At 37.9% G+C, this 20481-nt stretch overlaps 1 protein-coding gene across 4 annotated transcripts in view; it reads left to right on the top strand.

Annotated features, from left to right (window-relative positions):
- Positions 1-10887, top strand: part of FCHO2 (FCH and mu domain containing endocytic adaptor 2) — a 117240-nt gene extending 106353 nt beyond the window's left edge. For all 4 annotated transcript variants that reach the window (XM_082722918.1, XM_082722917.1, XM_082722920.1 and 1 more), the window contains 4 exons: positions 3430-3629; positions 4719-4783; positions 7932-8096; positions 8430-10887. In XM_082722918.1, the coding sequence (XP_082579044.1) occupies positions 3430-3629; positions 4719-4783; positions 7932-8096; positions 8430-8452 (453 nt within the window). In that variant the 3' untranslated portion in view covers positions 8453-10887. The remainder of the gene's footprint in view (positions 1-3429; positions 3630-4718; positions 4784-7931; positions 8097-8429) is intronic.
- The last annotated feature ends 9594 nt before the right edge of the window (positions 10888-20481 follow it).

The following is a 20481-nucleotide window of genomic DNA, read 5'->3' as shown; positions in this document are numbered from 1 at the left end:
TGTTTGGAAACCTGGCAGTCATTTTCAGGTCCTCTGGAAGAATAAAGCCTGGAATAATCATTAAAATGTCTTAAATGATAATGTGGAGTAATAAGTTTTGACTTTTTTAAGGTGTTAGTATTTATAGTAGTTTGGAAATGGCAGAATAGAGGGCCAGATCAAAGGAACAGTATGTCTAGAAATGAATCCAGGAATAAATGGGAAACTATTTGACAAATTAGCATTTCAAGGCAATGTGGAAATGATGTTTTTTGTTTTGTTTTGTTTTGTTTTGTTTTGTTTTTCCAGTAAATGGTACTGGGGCATCTGGCTGGAGATTTGGGAAAAAATTCACTCAATCCCTAACTCCATACCTTTAAACAAAATAAAATCTGCATGTACCAATAATAATAACAGATGAAACCATAAAGTTACTAAAATAAATCATGGGTGAATATAAATCTATGGGTATATATGCAGGTGTGTGTATATAATTCCATGTATTTTACATATTTTGGTCTTGAAATGTTAAGACCTAAGAGTAATACAAAACCCAGAGGCCGTGGAATGAGAGTGAGATCTTTGACAACAAATAAATTAGTGTATATAAACTCCTTTTGTTAAAACAAGTTCTTAAACAGAATCTGTATTTATTTTTATATATATTTTTATATTTTTTATTAATATATAATGTATTATTAGCCCCAGGGGGACAGGTCTGTGAATCACCAAGTTTACACACTTACAGCACTCACCATAGCACATACCTTCCCCAATGTCCATAACCCAACCACCCTCTCCCTACCCTCCCCACCCCACAACCCTCAGTTTGTTTTGTGAGATTAAGAGTCTCTTATTGTTTGTCTCCCTCCTAATCCCATCTTGTTTTATTTATTCTTTCCCACCCCCCAAACCGCCCACGTTGCATCTCAACTTCCTCATATCAGGGAGATTATATGATAATTGTCTTTCTCTGATTGACTTATTTCGCTAAGCATAATACCCTCTAGTTCCATCCACATCATCACAAATGGCAAGATTTCATTTCTTTTGATGGCTGCATAGTCAGAATCCTTATTTAATCTGATGGAAAAGTATTTATAAGAAAGACCAAAGACTTACTGTAAACTGTATAAATTAGTAAAGGTGATTAACTCAATAGATAGGTAACTTACAGAAGATGCTTCATGTCAGTAGTAATCAAAGCAATTAATATTTTTTAAATAGTTTTCTTTTTAAAGATTTTATTTATTTATTTGAGAGAACAAGCGCACAAGCAGGTGGAACAGCAGGCAGAGGGAGAGGGAGAAGCAGGCTCCCCACCGAGCAGAGAGCCAGATGTGGGGCTCAATTCTAAGACTCTGGGAACATGAGCCAAAGGCAGCCACTTAACCGATGGAGCCACCCAGGTGCCCCCAGAGCAATGAATAGTAAGACAACAGTGAGATACTGGTGTTTAGCCCATTAATTGACAAAAATGGGCAAGATGCTCTATAAAAAGAGGTGGGACCACTTGTTAGAAGGTGTATAAGTTAATCAAACTGATGAACCGATTATATTGCTGAATAGTTGAATTTTTAAAGAATTATTTAGAGAGAGAGCATGAGCAGGCGGGGCAGAGGGAGAGAAAGAGAAATCTCAAGCCCAACATGGGACTCCATCTCAAGATCCTGAGATCACAACCTGAGCTGAAACTTAGAGTCTGATGCGTAAACAGCTGTGCCACTCAGGTGCCCTGAATAGTTAGTTGAACCTTTAATTCAGCAATTCCACCTCAAAAAATCAGTTCTTCACAAATGGGCAAAAAGCGAAGTTACAAAAATATTCAGTGCATTTTATGGAAGCCAGTTACGTACACATCTACGGAAGAGATTGATTAGTTGATCGATTAGTTACTACAGCCTTTAAAAAGAATGAGATTCATGTATTCATGCCTACCAAATGTGTTTAAGGATATGTACCACAGTGTTAACAATGGGGAGTAAGAATGTTAAGGGATAGGTTTTCTATTTCATATACTTCTATACTATCTGAATTTTTTTAAAGATTGTATTTACTAGAATGAGCACAAGCAGGGCGGGGGAAGGGGTGGAGAGGGAGAAGCAGGCCTCCCTGCTGAGCACGGAGCCCTATGCAGCAATTGATGCTAGGACCCTGAGATCACGACCTGAATCAAAGACAGACGCCTGACCAACTGAGCCACCCAGGCACCACCCCTTGCCCCCATACTATCTGAATTTTTAATAGAATAGTTATATTAAAATGGCTTGTGTTTCTAAGAAATACATAACTTTAAAAAGTGCTGCCACTTAAGTGGGCTTAAAGTTTATCCCAAGTATTCATTATTATTAATTCTGTAACTATTATTCAGTGCCTGTTCACCAGGAATAGCAAGGAAGATAGTATATGTAATAAGTAGATAAAAATATATGTTATTGAGAAAAGGCAAAGTGTGTGGAATAAGGAAGAATGAAAATGTAATAGTGTACATTTAGACAGGGTGATCAGGGTAGGTCTCAATAGAAAGGAGTTATTTTGAGCAAGGAGTTAAAGAATGGAAAAGAATTACACCATTTACTGTGGGTCATGTGATTTGGATAAGGAAGATGTGGTCCATATACACGATGGAGTATTATGCCTCCATCAGAAAGGATGAATACCCGACTTTTGTAGCAACATGGACGGGACTCGAAGAGATTATGCTGAGTGAAATAAGTCAAGCAGAGAGAGTCAATTATCATATGGTTTCACTTATTTGTGGAGCATAACAAATATCATGTGATTAAAATTAAACACTTGGAGTTGGAAGTATTCTGATTCTCGATTTGGAGTATTGCATGATTTATCTTCAATTTAAATTCTTTTAATTTATAAGGAATCTTAAAATTCGATGTTAGATATATGGAGATAATCAAAAGTTACATACATAGATGACAGGATACTTTATGTGGAAAACCCAGAAGACTCCACTCCAAGACTGCTAGAACTCTTACAGGAGTTCAGTAAAGTGTCAGGATATAAAATTGATGCACAGAAATCAGTTGCACTTCTGTACACCAATAACAAGACAGAAGAAAGAGAAATTAAGGAGTCGATCCCATTTACAGTTGCATCCAAAACCATAAGATAGCCTAACCAAAGAGACAAAGAATCTGTACTCAGAAAACTATACAGTACTCATGAAAGAAATTAGGGGGGAAAAAAGGGAGTCCCTTCCCCTTCCCCAGGAATATGTATTTAGCACAAGCATAATGGATATTTTGATGTAGATAGTCCTAGATCTATCTACACTTGGATAGTAGCTCTTAATCCTTGGAGATGAGCCTGATTTATTCTGCCTAGCAATATTTCCATCATTATTTTTGATTCCAAGACCTCTTATGTCATACATGTCATAAGCATGGCTTGTTTACTTTTTGGGTAAAAAGCTTTATTTTTTTCTTTTCAAAGGTATCATCAAATGGTATTCAGTCTACTCCTCTAAATCTTGCAACATACTGGAAATGCAGTGCTGGCACCACAGATCTTAGAGTGGATTATAAGTACAACCCAGAAGCTATGGTGGCACCAAGTGTACTTTCCAACATACAGGTGGTGGTACCTGTGGATGGAGGAGTCACAAACATGCAGTCCCTTCCTCCTGCGATATGGTAAATTTTAGATTTCTGAATTCCTGATAAATTTCTGCTGCAAGTCCCAGCTTCTAGAACCTAAGTTCTCAAAGTTGTCTTGGAAGTTTGAAAAGTTTTAGTGCATTTTACCATGGAAACCATGGTGTGTATGAAAGATTCTGTTCATCCTATTAGTCAAATCACTGTAACCTCAATCCAAAAGTGCGCTTGCTGTCCCACCCGGACTTGAATGATTCAGTACAAGTTTACCCTTAGGCAAACTACTTAACCTCAGATAATTATTTTGCAGGGTTAAATACAGCATCTAGCATATCTGTAAGAACAACTGTCTTACTAGTTTAGTAACTCTCATCTCTTAACTTCTTCTTACCCCCCACCTTTTTTTAAAAGATTTTATTTATTTGAGAGAGAGACAGTGAGAGAGGGCATGAGAAGGGAGGTCAGAGGGAGAAGCAGACTTCCCCGGGAGGCGGGAGCCGGGAACCCAATGTGGGACTTGGTCCCAGGACTCCAGGATCAGGGAGTTGTTCAACTGAGCCACCCAGGCACCCTCTTGTTCCCTTTTTTAATACGAGTAGAGGCTCTGACATTCTATTTGCTTCACTCTTTAATAAAATCTTCTTCTTCTTTAGTAATGAAGGTACTGGATCACTTATCCAGTTTTACTTTCTCTGACCAGAAGAATTTTGTAATTCAGTAAATTTCCACTAAGATATAGCATTATATCATAAACACATCTTCACCAGGTAATACTAAAAGTAAATTTAGCCCTCTAGTTATTCTGGTGAAATATTTATTTGTGTATTTATTTTTAAAAAGATTTTATTTACTTATTTGACAGAGAGAGATCACAAGTAGGCAGAGAGGCAGGCGGGGGTGGGGGGGGTGGGGGGGTGGGGAGCATGCTCCCTGCTGAGCAGAGAGCTCAGTGTCAAGCTCTATCCCAGGACCCTGAGATCATGACCTGAGCCAAAGGCAGAGGCTTTAACCCACTGAGCCACCCAGGCGCCCCCTGGTGAAATATTTAAAATACATTTATTTATTGATTGCCCATCCATTGTAAGGCACTGTGCTGGACAACTAATCTGAAGATACTTGTTCTTATAGGAATGCAGAACAAATGAAAGCCTTTTGGAAACTGTCTGGTATTTCAGAGAAATCAGAAAATGGAGGTAAGTGTGTGTATGCTTTTTTTGTTTATAATGTAGTACCCCTGAAAATGGATTTTTTAGGTGTTTTTATGGAAAGCTTTCCCTTGGATTTTCTTGCCTTCAGTTCTAGAATTGACCACTAGGTGGAAGTTAATGCCTTAAATTTTAAGAGTGGACTAGTTGAAATTCGGAACACATCTCCCCCCTGCCCCCCCGTCCCCCCAAGATAGAATATGCTTATCTCTGTAAGAAAAAGCATTTGTTTTGCCATAACCTTTATAAAAACTGTCTAAGTGCATGTGCTCACAGGATAACTTTCAGTTTACTTCATTAGGTGTTTTCAAGCAGAACCTATCCTATTAATAGAACCTATTCTATTCCCGATCTATTCTGCTGGGTAACCTGTTAACTAACTGAAATTCTTTCAACACCCTTGAGGTCATTCTGTTATGGGGGTCCTTCTGGCTTCCCAGAAATCATGCAAAAGGTTCCAGACTTTAAAAATCCCCTTTGTTTGCCTTTCCACCTTCTTAAGACAATGTTTCCTCGTCCTCGTCGTATCACCTTAGTCAAACCAACCATCAACAGCTTTTACTTCTCTGCTTATTATTTTAAGGAGAAACAAGTTAATTGCTTACTCCTACCAAGTCTCCGTCTGTGTTCAGAATGCAAAGGAAAAATCTGCTATCTGGTCATCCTAGTGTCTCCCCTAAGTCAATTTAGAATATAATTTCCAGGACTGTCAAGTCTTTAATTATTCTGATTTTGTCTTAAAGTTAAGAAAATTCTCCTGCTCTCCTTTGAATGCCTAATTAACCTTCAATAACTTTTCCTATTAAGTAGAGTTTGTTTGTTTTTTAAGCTTTCCCAGTTTTGCTTACGGGTTTTTTCTTTGAACATTTTAAGCATAAAACATATAGTTTTATGTAGCCATATAGTTATAGTGGCTATTTATTTATGCATACCATGCTGAATCAGACCTCAGCTAGAGAAATATGTGTTTGCTGAAATAACCAAGATGACCTACAGTTACTTTGTTGCTGTTTGGTACTTGAAGTTTGCCTATTTTCAGATGCCAGTGGTGCTGACTTTTACACAAACAGTATGGCTTCTGGGGAGACAAATTTGAAATTCCTAGTTAAAACTAGAAGTAAACCAGAAATCCTATTTAAATTGAGGGCTTACAACCAATTAGTAGGGAAAAGAGGACATATATTTTTCCCCTATTTAATGAAACTCTACTATTTTAAGTACTAACAAGGGAAATTGTTCCTTCAAAAATAAGATACAGATTTTCTAACCAGGTATTTTAATAGTTTGCCTCTGCTCTTCAGGTATCAGTGTATGTAAAGAAATGGAAAAATCTTTTAAATGTGGTTCTGATTTGGTTAGTCAGCCTTTAAAAAGAAATATCCAAATTAGAATACTGTAAAATAGGAATATATTTCTATTCTGGCTCTATGCCCAGAAGAGGGACAGGAAATAATTCTCAAGTTTAAGGACTGCCAAGGTGGCTGCTCTTGGCCTGTAGTAGAACTTTGACAGAATTGAATTGCCTCTCAAGAGAATTGTAAAAGTTTAAGGGAGGTTTGGACAGCATTTAAGAATTAGGCAGCAGTTCACCCCCAGCTGATCTGTGCCATCATGCCCAGCCCTGTGGGCTGGATTGGGGTTATGGTATCTTCCTTCAGATTTCCATGGTGTTCAGCTTCTGTGCAGGGAATCCTAGAATGTCGCTCCTGCTACCTACCAATTCCATCTATTTTCCTTGACCAGAAACCTGAACACACTCCTAGACTCCCCCTCTTTTCCCCCTTTTTTGACTCCCAACTCTGAAATATGTTTCAAATGCATTTACTTTTTTCCTTTCCCTTAGCCAAGTTGAGATCCCCTGTTTAATCAACTGTCACAGAGTCCTACACTGTCTTATTGGCTTTTAGATAGTTTCCCTACCTTGTATCTTGTACTTCTCTCCCCTTGTGAGATACCAATCTGAAATGTTTTTGTCTTACCTTTAGTGGCTCCCTAGGATTATTTCTTATGGTGAATTATAAAGATACTTCGAGCTTGTTCCTTCTATCACTCTAGTCTTACCTTCTGCCACTCTTCCATCCTGTTCTCCAGCTCTTCTGTGATGTATGCAGGTCCCTTAAAGGCACTGTGCTCTCTCATGTCTCCCATCTCTGTACCTGTAGTTACCTCTGCCTGCAATTCACATTGTCATCTTCACCATCATTTTATGTGCTTCTATGCCCATAGCTCTTGAGAGCTCTTGTACAGCATCTGTCACAGTCTTCATAATTATTTGGTTTACAATTTATGGCATATGATTAGACTAGGGTATGTTGAATAAATGGTTATACTGAAAAGAAAACATCTCAGAACTACCTAGTTGACCGTTGACCAATGTAGGGGTGAGGAGTGCCTAACCCCCTGCACTCCACCCGTCATGGCAGCACTGTATAGTTAAAAATCCACGTATAACTTTGACTCCCCCCCGAAACTATTAGTAATAGTCTACTGTTGACCAGAAGCTCTACTGATAACAGTTGAATACATACTGTTCTGTGTATTATATACCGTATTGTCAAAACAAAGTAAGCTAAATCACAGAGAATATTAAGAAAATTGGAAGAGAAAATCCATTTACAGTACTGTACCGATGGGGGAAAAGTCCATCTTTAAGTGGACCCACATAGTTCAAACCTATGTTTAAAGGTCAGCTGTATTTGGCATGATAGACCAGTTAAATTTTAAGAAGCACAGTAGAAAATAATGGCATTGGTACAGCTTTCCCAAACTTATCTGTCCTTCCTTCTTTACCTCTCCCACGCCCATATAATGATAGTTGGCTGTCATTTCTGACTTTATTCCTTCTCATACTCCTTCTAGGGTTCCCTCTGAACTGCCCTCATGGACTTCCTTTTTCTCTTTTTACTGACTTCAGCATGTGTCTGTAGCACATGTGCTTACTATTAAGTTAGAGAGAAGTAGGGATTAAATTAATTCAGACTCATTGAATAAAGTCTGCTTTGGAAACAGGACAATGGTTTGTTTACTGTATACATTTTATGAATTTGGCATAGGACATAGTTCATCATCTTCATTTGTTTTTTCTCTGTCAATTTTATGTTGCCCTATTTAAGTTATTTTATTCTTTGCCTTATAGGTTCTGGGTCCCTCAGAGCAAAATTTGATCTTTCAGAAGGACCTAGTAAACCCACCACACTTGCAGTGCAATTCCTCAGCGAGGGAAATACCCTCTCAGGAGTAGATATTGAGCTTGTAGGCACTGGCTATAGGCTTTCCTTAGTAAAGAAGCGGTTTGCCACTGGTAAGTTGGGAGATTTTAAGTTTTTAATGTACCCGGGAAACATTTATATTCGAACAGTACTTTTCTAAGCAACTGTTTAATAAACTGTCAAGCAGTTTATAATCTGAAGTCATGGAAACTTTGTTCTTTGACCTTTGTACAAAGTGCTAGGTAGAGACACACCTGGAAGAGAGTAATCATGGTCCGGACAGCCGGACAGACACCTGTGATCTGTTTCTAATGTATTGTCAACAGCAGGTGGGGACTGAGTTTATGTATCTACCCACAGTGAAAATGTCCTCCTTTGAGTTCACGTGAAGGTGTAATTTCAGGGGTCTGCTCTGTGTTTTTCAGGACGATACCTGGCAGATTGTTGATGGACCTGGGACACTGGTTGGCTCTAAAGAAGTACAGGCTTGCCATCCTGTGTTGTCTATTCTTTCCAACACCATGTTAGCTTGAATTAGGTCTTTGAACATACACATATTTGAGAACTGATTACAAACATTAAGTTGCACTTTTGAAGTGGGTCATCAAAAGCAATAGCACTGAAATGATTTTCAGCACTGAAATGATTTTCAACACTCTTAATGATCAACTGCCATTTTCCAGAAGCACATTTGTTGAGATTCTCAGTAAGTTTTCCTAGGCTGAAATTTTACATTATCTTCAGTGTCTATGTTCAGTGGTAGTGTATTATCAGGCCTAAAATTTCAGGAGAGCAAGCACAAAATAATTCAGCTTTCCATAAATTTTTAGAGTCAAAGATAGCTTTGAAATTTCCTGAGTTTGATATTGAATGGAGAAACACAGAATGTGACTTTTAAGTTTTGGATAATGTTAATTTAGAATGCTGAAATTGAGTTATGTGCCATAAAGTAATCAGACCAGAGTCTAAGGCGTATGCAAAAAATGTATAATTTGATTCTCATATAAACATTAATAAAGTGTAAATGGTGTTTTGTATATTTTTAATTCTCAAGTGCAATGTTTTTTAAATAAGCTTGCAAAAGACAGCAGAGAAATTTACTTCTGCAGTTAGTTAATTTTATAGAATTTGTGATTGTTTTTAAGAATTAATGCTGTAGATTTAATTTATTTTTATATGGATTACATAATGTGTGCCTTTTAAAACAATAACAAAAGCCAGAAATGTGCCTATCCAGTTTGTGTTCATTAATGTGCCTCAGTTTTTTTCCCCAGGCAGTCTGGATCTTCTCTCTTCTGTCTTAGGGTGGTCAAACATTTTTACAACATAATTGCCGTTTGTGTAAATACCTTTGGCCTTAGTTGGGAAGGAAATTCAGAGTAACTAAAGGATAATTTGTACTTTAACACTGTGGCTCACTTTTTCAGTGATACACTATAGCCACTCGAAAGAGAAATATACCCAAACATATACCTGCATATGTTTGCAGGGGGAAAACGTTACCTTCAGTTATTCCACCTGAGTATGTAAATCATAAAGGAAACATTGAAAAACTGATTAATGGTTAATTGGTAACTGCTGTTTTATTTATCAGCTTGGCACTTCCCTTCATTCTTTTTATCATTGGAAAATTACATACGTTACTGAATGTGTTGTGAGCATGAATTTTTTAATTTGTGAGGAACACATTTAAGAAACATTAGTTTTGGCATTGGAGAAGTACTGCCAATGTTTTCATTTCAACAGTTGGGAAAATTACCCATTTATATGTTTTTATTATGTAACTGCCACCTGCTAGAAATATGGAGATTATTTGAAGTGATGGATTGGGTTAAGCATTTCTTGAACTACTAATATTAAATAGTAAAAAACCTAACTTTATAGCAAATCCTGATTAATTGAAGGACTTAAAATATTTTGGATAGTTTCATGATTTACAAATGAAAGTTTTATTTATAAGGATAAATGCCAGTGTCCTGCATCTTATGTAGAAGTGATAAATTGTATTATATATGATAATTTATATAAAACCACTAATTATTCTGTTAAGCTTTACAGAACATAAAACCCCTACTAAGACACTTATGTAATGTCTTGCTCTACTAAATAACAGCAGAAAATCTACTTACTAGCAATACATGTAACACAGTATGTGCTTTTTAAATATATTCAGTGTTAGCCCAATTCTAAATTCAGATTTCACTAAAGCAGCACATTAAGACAATTTGCTGAAATGTTCATCTTTACTACACAGTGAGTGAAATGAGAATTGCTAACTCTTATATTGTGTTCTTTTAAATGCCAATTATAGCCCCTTACTGAAATCTTAAATGTAACTGCTTTGTAATCGGGCTCTTCTAATGAGCAGTTAATACTTTATTATTGGACTTCAGACACCATTACAGTCACCATGTTTGTTTTTAAATCAAGTATTACCTGACATTGTACAAATTAGTAAAATGGTTAAACTTCTGCACTTTCTTAATTACCACAGCCTTCATACCAAGTGTTGATACCTACATTTGTATTAGGCACAGGTTACAATTTTGAAGCCATATGAGTTTATATTGATTTTTGTTTTTCATTTAAATCCACTAATGGTGTAAAAAAGACCAGTAGATTTTCAATGGGAAATGTATTTAGCAAGCTGGTTCTTGCTTATGTATAGTGATAAACTTTGTAGCTGCCTCTTTAACCAAGAATTTGTAAACACAGAACTCTAACAAATGTGAGTTTTTAAGAAATGTTATTTACTACTCTGAGTTGTAATTAGAACAATGCAAATCTATCTTAAACAATTTTGTAAATATTTTTGATTTTTTTCATAAAATGTAAATTTTACATAAAAGTGGTACCCTTAATAAACATGTAATATATAATTTATCTGTTGGTTTATGTGTCTTTGTACCCCTACTCATAGGACTAGGCAAGCTAGGCAATTGGTTTGGAGCAATTGGTTTTGAACTTAGTATCACCATTTAGACGGGCATACATATTGCTGTGTTAATTTTAATTAGCTATATCAGAAAACTTTATTTGCAGTATAACCCCAAAATAAAGAAATTGTTTAATAAAAGAGTTTTAAATATATTTAAATATATTTTCTAATGTAGTTTCTAAGTATATTTAAATTGTTGTTAAGCTTTAGCAAAGATTTTCCTCCTGACCAGCTGCTTAAAAAACAATCTTGATGCAGTTTTATTTTATTTTATTTTTTTTTATAGATTTTATTTATTTATTTATTTGACAGAGAGAAATCACAAGTAGATGGAGAGGCAGGCAGAGAGAGAGAGGGAAGCAGGCTCCCTGCCGAGCAGAGAGCCCGATGCGGGACTCGATCCCAGGACCCTGAGATCATGACCTGAGCCGAAGGCAGCGGCTTAACCACTGAGCCACCCAGGCGCCCACTTGATGCAGTTTTAAAACCATACTTTTCATCTGTTGCTGGTATTAGTCAGAACAAGTGATTTCTTGGCCTTTTCGTTATGGTTGCAGTGTGGCTGCCATAGATCCAGAGTATATATTTACATTGGAAGCTGGGGGAAGAGGGCAGTGCCTGGTGTACCTGTCCTTTCAGTAGAGTAAAAGCTCTTCCAAAGCTTCCACCATGTATGTGTTTATATCCTCTTGTCTAGTATTGTTTAAGAGAGGCAGAGTATGCAAGTAGCCTTTATAATGAAAATGGGCAAAGGAGAAGAGGCTGGACCAATAGGTCAGTCACAGGATTCCTGACAAATACAGGAGTATTTCCTTATAGCTTACTGCCAATTGAATCTTTGCATTATCCCAGTCAACTTCAAACTCAGCAATGGGAAGGGCAAACTTGAAAATCTTCTGTTTTTATCTTTAGGAAGAATCTATCAGTATAACCTTTGTATAGAGTAACTTGGAACCAGAGCACACCAATATCTGTGGTGAACGTAGATGCCAAAATCCTCAAGTATTAACAAACCACATTCAACAATCCACTAAAACAATCATTCATGACAATCAAGCAGGATTTATTCTGGGGATGCAAGGATGGTTTAACATACACAAAGTCAATATGGTACACTGTATTAAGAAAGAAAATTAATGATCTTGTAATTACAGTTCAAAAGATGCAAAGAAAGCATCTGACAAAATTCAATATCCATTCATGATTAAAAACTCTCAACTAAGTGGGCAGAGAGGAAATATACTTCAATATAATAAAGGCCATATATAGCAAACCCATTGTTCAGTGGGTGAAATGCTGAAAGTTTTCCTCAAAGATTTTGGACAAGATAAGGATACCCACTCTGAGCAGAGTGCTTCAAGTCCTACTGATAGCAATTAGAAAGAAAAATGAAAGGCATCCAAGTTGGTAAGGAAGAAGTAAAACTTAGCAGTTGCATATGAAGGATCTGAATATAGGAAGCCCTAAATACTCTACCAAAAAACTGCCAGAACTAAAAAATTCAAGAAGTTTGTGGGATACAAAAACCAGTTGCATTTCTTTTTCTTTTTTTTTTTTAAAGATTTTTTTTTTAATTTACCTGACAGATCACAAGTAGGCAGAGAGGCAAGCAGAGAGAGAGGAGGAAGCAGGCTCCCTGCAGAGCAGAGAGCCCGATGTGGGGCTCGATCCCAGGACCCTGGGATCATGACCCGAGCCGAAGGCAGAGGCTCAACCCAGGTGCCCCTGCATTTCTATACACTAATAGCAAAGTAGTAGAAAGAGAAATTAAGAATACTAAATCCCTGTTTACAATTACATCAAATGGTATAAAACCTAGGAATAAATGTAACCACTGAGGTAAAAGACCTATACTCTAAAAATTTTAAGACACTGATAAAACCAATAAAAGCACAAATGGAAAGATACACTATGCTCATGAATTGGACAAATATTGTTTAAACATGTCCTTTCAACCCAAAGCAATCTACAGAGTCAATGCAATCACTATCAAAATAACCACTAGTATTTTTCCACATAATAGAACAAAAACAAAAAACTCATTTTTTGTTTTTTTTTTTTTTTAAGATTTTTAAAAGTAATCTCTATACTCAATGTGGGGCTCAAACTCACAGCCCTGAGATCAAGAGTCACATGCTCCACTGACTGAGCCAGCGAGGCGCCCCATTAAAATCTCAAACTCTTAGGGAACTAAAAAAGACCATCAATAGCTCAAGCAATCTTGAGAAAGGAGAACAAAGCTGGAGGCATCAACATCCCAGTTTGCAAGTACACTGCAAAGCTGTAGTAATCAAAACGGTGTGGTATTGGCACAACAACAAAAAGATTGATGAAATAGAAATGAAGAACCCAAAAATCCATGGTTATGTGATCAATTCTTCTACAACAAAGGAGGCAAAACACAGTGGGGTAAAGACAGCATCTTTCATAAATGGTGTTGGGAAAACTGGACAGCTACATGCAAAAGAATGAAACCACTTTCTTATACTGTACAGGAAGAACTCCAAATAGATTAAAGATCTGAATTCATAAAACTCCTTAAAGAAAGCACAGGCAATAATCTTTTGGACATCAAACTTAGCCATTTTTTGGATAGATTTCTCCAGGTGAGAGAAACAAAAGTAAAAAAATAAACAGTAGGTTTATTTTCATTGTTAATTAATTGTTTATCAAAACAAAATGTTTTTGTCCAGCAAAGGAAACCACCAACAAAACAAAAAGGTCACTGAGGGAAAATATTTACAAATGATAGATCCAGTTAGGACTTAACACCCAAAATATATAAAGAACTTATTCAACACCAAATAGTCTGATTGAAAAGTGGACAGAGAACCTGAATAGACATTTTTCCAAACACGACCTAGAAGTGGCCAACAGACACATGAAAAGGTGCTCAACATCACTCACTGTCTGGGAAACTCAAGTCAAAACCACAAGGTTTTGGAAACACAAGGAAACTCAAGTCAAAACCACAACCTCTCACCTGTCAGAATGGCTAGAATCAAAACACATGACCAAATGTTGGCAAGAATGTAGAGAAAAGGGAACCCCCATGCACTGTTGGGGGAAATGCAAACTGGTATAGCCAGTGTGGATAGCAGTATGGAGATTCCTCAAAAAAAATCCTAAAAATAGATGTACCATTCAGCCCAGTAATTCCACTTCTGGATATTTAGCTGAGGAAAATGAAATATTAATTTCAAAAGATACAGGAAACCCTCAGTTTGTGGCATTATTTACAGCAGCCAAGATATGGAAACAGCTCAAGGGTCCACAGATAGATGAGTGGATCAAAAAGATGTGGTGTGAGGGAGGAGTCAAGATGGCGGAGAAGTAGCAGGCTGAGACTACTTCAGCCAGCAGGAGATCAGCTAGATAGCTTATCTAAAGATTGCAAACACCTGCAAATCCATCGGCAGATTGAAGAGAAGAAGAACAGCAATTCTAGAAACAGAAAAACAACCACTTTCTGAAAGGTAGGACTGGCGGAGATGTGAATCCAAAGCAACGAGAAGATAGACCCCGGGGGGAGGGGCCAGCTCCCAGCAAGCGGCAGAGCAACGGAGCACAAAATCAGGACTTTTAAAAGTCTGTTCCTCTGAGAGACATCGCTCTAGAGGCTAAACCGGGGCGAAGCCCACGCAGGGTCAGCGTGGCCTCAGGTCCCGCAGAGTCACAGAAGGATCGGGGGTGTCTGAGTGTCACAGAGCTTGCGGGTATTGGAATGGGAAAGCCAGCTACAGAGACAGAGCCGACAGTAAGATCACAGCTCAGGGTTACCTTGAACCGGTCGCAGGCTCGGTGAGCTCGGAGCGCAGCCGGAGGTCAGGCAGATGGGAGTAATTGGGCGCTGTTCTCTGAGGGCACACTGAGGAGTGGGGCCCCGGGCTCTCGGCTACTCCGGGCTGGAGACCAGGAGGCCGCCATTTGTATTCCCGTCCTCTGGAACTCTACGGAAAGCACTCAGGGAACAAAAGCTCCTGAAAGTAAACCCTAGGGATTACTCAGCCCAACCCCTGGTAAGGGCGGTGCAATTTCGCCTGAGGCAAAGACACTTGAGAATCACTACACCAGGCCCCTCCCCCAGAAGATCAACAAGAAATCCAGCCAAGACCAAGTTCACCTACCAAGGAGTGCAGTTTCAATACCAAGGAGAGCAGCAGAATTCCAGAGGAGGAGAAAGCAAAGCACGGAACTCATGGCTTTCTCCCTGTGATTTTTTAGTTTTGCAGTTAAAGTAATTTTTTTCTTTTTCATTTTTTTTCTCTTCTTTTGCTAAATTTTTTTTAACTTTTACCCTTTTCCTTTTTAAAGTTTTTTAACTAGTTTATGTAATATATATATTTTTTCCTTTTTTTACTTTTCTTTATTCGTTTTCTTTTTTAATTCTTTTTTTTTTCCTTTCTTTTTGAACCTCTTTTTATCCCCTTTCTACCCCCTCACGATTTGAGATCTTTTCTGATTTGGTTAAAGCATATTTTCCTGGGGTTGTTGCCACCCTTTTAGTATTTTACTTGCTCCTTCATATACTCTTATCTGGACAAAATGACAAGGTGGAAAAATTCACCACAAAAAAAAAGAACAAGAGGCAGCACCGAAGGCTAGGGACCTAATCAATACATTGGTAATATGTCAGATCTAGAGTTCAGAATGACAATTCTCAAGGTTCTAGCCGGGCTCGAAAAAGGCATGAAAGATATTAGAGAAACCCCCTCGGGAGATATAAAAGCCCTTTCTGGAGAAATAAAAGAACTAAAATCTAACCAAGTTGAAATCAAAAAAGCTATTAATGAGGTGCAATAAAAAATGGAGGCTCTCACTGCTAGGATAAATGAGGTAGAAGAATTAGTGATATAGAAGACCAAATGACAGAGAATAAAGAAGCTGAGCAAAAGAGGGACAAACAGCTACTAGACCACGAGGGAAGAAATTGAGAGAAGTGACACCGTAAGATGAAACAACATTAGAATAATTGGGATTCCAGAAGAAGAAGAAAGAGAGAGGGGAGCAGAAGGTATACTGGAGAGAATTATTGGGGAGAATTTCCCCAATATGGCAAAGGGAACAAGCATCAAAATTCAGGAGGTTCAGAGAACGCCCCTCAAAATCAATAAGAATAGGCCCACACCCCGCCACCTAATAGTAAAATTTACAAGTCTCAGTGACAAAGAGAAAATTGTGAAAGCAGCCCGGGAAAAGAAGTCTGTAACATACAATGGTAAAAATATTAGATTGGCCCCTGACTTATCCACAGAGACCTGGCAGGCCAGAAAGAGCTGGCATGATATTTTCAGAGCACTAAACGAGAAAAACGTGCAGCCAAGAATACTATATCTAGCTAGGCTATCATTGAAAATAAAAGGAGAGATTAAAAGCTTCCAGGACAAACAAAAACTGAAAGAATTTGCAAACACCAAATCAGCTCTACAGGAAATATTGAAAGGGGTCCTCTAAGCAAAGAGAGAGCCTACAAGTGGTAGATCAGAAAGGAACAGAGACAATATACAGTAACAGTCACCTTACAGGCAATACAATGGCACTAAATTCATATCTCTCCATAGTTACCCTGAATGTTAATGGGCTAAATGCCCCTGTCAAAAGACACAGGGTATCAGAATGGATAAAAAAACAAAACCCATCTATATGTTGCCTCCAAGAAACACATTTTAAGCCCGAAGACACCTCCAGATTTAAAGTGAGGGGGTGGAAAAGAATTTACCATGCTAATGGACATCAGAAGAAAGCAGGAGTGGCAATCCTTATATCAGATCAATTAGATTATTTAAGCCAAAGACTATAATAAGAGATGAGGAAGGACACTATATCATACTCAAAGGGTCTGTCCAAAAAGAAGATCTAACAATTTTAAATATCTATGCCCCCAACGTGGGAGCAGCCAACTATATAAACCAATTAATAACAAAATCAAAGAAACACATCAACCATAATACAATAATAGTAGGGGACTTTAACACTCCCCTCACTGAAATGGACAGATCATCCAAGCAAAAGATCAACAGGAAATAAAGGCCTTAAATGACACACTGGACCAGATGGACATCACAGATATATCAGATATATTCAGAACATTTCATCCCAAAGCAACAGAATACACATTCTTCTCTAGTGCACATGGAACATTCTCCAGAATAGATCACATCCTCGGTCCTAAATCAGGACTCAACCGGTATCAAAAGATTGGGATCATTCCCTGCATATTTTCAGACCACAATGCTCTGAAGCTAGAACCCAACCACAAGAGGAAGTTTGGAAAGAACCCAAATACATGGAGACTAAACAGCATCCTTCTAAAGAATGAATGGGTCAACCGGGAAATTAAAGAAGAATTGAAAAAAATCATGGAAACAAATGATAACTAAATACAACAGTTCAAAATCTGTGGGACACAACAAAGGCAGTCCTGAGAGGAAAATATATAGTGGTACAAGCCTTTCTCAAGAAACAAGAAAGGTCTCAGGTACACAACCTAACCCTACACCTAAAGGAGCTGGAGAAAGAACAAGAAAGAAACCCTAAGCCCAGCAGGAGAAGAGAAATCATAAAGATCAGAGCAGAAATCAATGAAATAGAAACAAAAAAAATAATAGAGCAAATCAACGAAACTAGGAGCTGGTTCTTTGAAAGAATTAATAAAATCGATAAAACCCTGGCCAGACTTATCAAAAAGAAAAGAGAAAGGACCCAAATAAATAAAATCATGAATGAAAGAGGAGAGATCACAACTAACACCAAAGAAATACAAACTATTATAAGAACATACTATGAGCAACTCTATGCCAACAAACTTGACAATCTGGAAGAAATGGATGCTTTCCTAGAAACATATAAACTACCACAGCTGAACCAGGAAGAAATAGAAAGCCTGAACAGACCCATAACCAGTAAGGAGATTGAAACAGTCATTAAAAATCTCCAAAAAAACAAAATCCCAGGGCCAGAGAGCTTCCCGGGGGAATTCTACCAAACATTTAAAGAAGAGCTAATTCCTATTGTCCTGAAACTGTTCCAAAAAATAGAAATGGAAGGAAAACTTCCAAACTCGTTTTATGAGGCCAACATCATCTTAATCCCCAAACCAGACAAGGATCCCATTAAAAAAGAGAGCTACAGACCAATATCCTTGATGAACACAGATGCGAAAATTCTCACCAAAATACTAGCCAATAGGATTCAACAGTACACTAAAAGGATTATTCACCATGACCAAGTGGAATTTATTCCAGGGCTGCAAGGTTGGTTCAACATCCGCAAATCAGTCAATGTGATACAACACATCAATAAAAGAAAGAACAAGAACCATATGATACTCTCAATAGATGCTGAAAAACCATTTGACAAAGTACAGCATCCCTTCCTGATCAAAACTCTTCAGAGTGTAGGGATAGAGGGCACATACCTCAATATCATCAAAGCCATCTATGAAAAACCCACCGCAAATATCATTCTCAATGGAAAAACTGAAAGCTTTTCCACTAAGGTCAGGAACACGGCAGGGATGTCCATTATCACCACTGCTATTCAACATAGTACTAGAAGTCCTAGTCTCAGCAATCAGACAACAAAAGGAAATTAAAGGCCTCCAAATCGGCAAATTAAGAAGTCAAATTATCACTCTTCGCAGATGATGTGATACTATATGTGGAAAACCCAAAAGACTCCACTCCAAAACTGCTAGAACTTGTACAGGAATTCAGTAAAGTGTCGGGATATAAAATCAATGCACAGAAATCAGTTGCATTTCTCTACATCAACAAGACAGAAGAAAGAGAAATTAAGAAGTCAATCCTATTTACAATTGCACCCAAAACCATAAGATGCCTTGGAATAAACCTAACCAAAGAGGCACAGAATCTATACTCAGAAAACTATAAAGTACTCATGAAAGAAATTGAGGAAGACACACACACACACACACCCACACACACAAAATGGAAAAATGTTCCATGCTCCTGGATTGGAAGAATAAATATTGTGAAAATGTCTATGTTACCTAAAGCAATCTACACATTTAATGCAATTCCTATCAAAGTACCATCCATCTTTTTCAAAGAAATGGAACAAATAATTCTAAAATCTATATGGAGCCAGAAAAGACCTTGAATAGCCAAAGGGATATTGAAAAAGAAAGCCAAAGTTGGTGGCATCACAATTCCAGACTTCAAGCTCTATTACAAAGCTGTTATCATTAAGACAGCATGGTACTGGCACAAAAACAGACACATAGATCAATGGAACAGAATAGAGAGCCCAGAAATAGACCCTCAACTCTATGGTCAACTAATCTTCGACAAAGCAGGAAAGAATGTCCAATGGAAAAAAGACAGCCTCTTCAATAAATGGTGCTGGGAAAATTGGACAGCCACATGCAGAAAAATGAAATTGGACCATTTCCTTACACCACACACAAAAATAGACTCAAAATGGATGAAGGACCTCAATGTGCGAAAGGAATCCATCAAAATCCTTGAGGAGAACACAGGCAGCATCCTCTTCGACCTCAGCCGCAGCAACATCTTCCTAGGAACATTGCCAAAGGCAAGGGAAGCAAGGGCAAAAATGAATTATTGGGATTTCATCAAGATCAAAAGCTTTTGCACAGCAAAGGAAACAGTTAATAAAATCAAAAGACAACTGACAGAATGGGAGAAGATATTTGCAAACGACATATCAGATAAAGGACTAGTGTCCAAAATCTATAAAGAACTTAGCAAACTCAACACTCAAAGAACAAATAATCCAATCAAGAAATGGGCAGAGGACATGAACAGACATTTCTGCAAAGAAGACATCCAGATGGCCAACAGACACATGAAAAAGTGCTCCATATCACTCGGCATCAGGGAAATACAAATCAAAACCACAATGAGATATCACCTCACACCAGTCAGAATGGCTAAAATCAACAAGTCAGGAAATGACAGATGCTGGTGAGGATGTGGAGAAAGGGGAACCTTCCTACACTGTTGGTGGGAATGCAAGCTGGTGTAACCACTGTGGAAAACAGCATGGAGGTTCCTCAAAATGTTGAAAATAGAACTGCGCTATGACCCAGCAATTGCACTACTGGGTATTTACCCTAAAGATACAAACGTAGTGATCCAAAGGGGCACGTGCACCCGAATGTTTATAGCAGCAATGTCCACAATAGCCAAACTATGGAAAGAACCTAGATGTCCATCAACAGATGAATGGATCAAGAAGATGTGGTATATATACACAATGGAATACTATGCAGCCATCAAAAGAAATGAAATCTTGCAATTTGCGACAACATGGATGGAACTAGAGCGTATCATGCTTAGTGAAATAAGTCAAGCAGAGAAAGACAACTATCATATGATCTCCCTGATATGAGGAAGTGGTGATGCAACATGGGTGCTTAAGTGGGTAGGAGAAGAATCAATGAAACAAGATGGGATTGGGAGGGAGACAAACCATAAGTGACTCAATCTCACAATACAAACTGAGGGTTGCTGGGGGGAGGGGGGTTGGGAGAAGGAGGGTGGGTTATGGACATT

The sequence above is a fragment of the Mustela nivalis genome, assembly GCF_964662115.1.
Source record: "Mustela nivalis genome assembly, chromosome: 3".
NCBI lineage: Eukaryota > Metazoa > Chordata > Mammalia > Carnivora > Mustelidae > Mustela > Mustela nivalis.
This window is presented reverse-complemented; position numbering and strand designations above follow the sequence as displayed.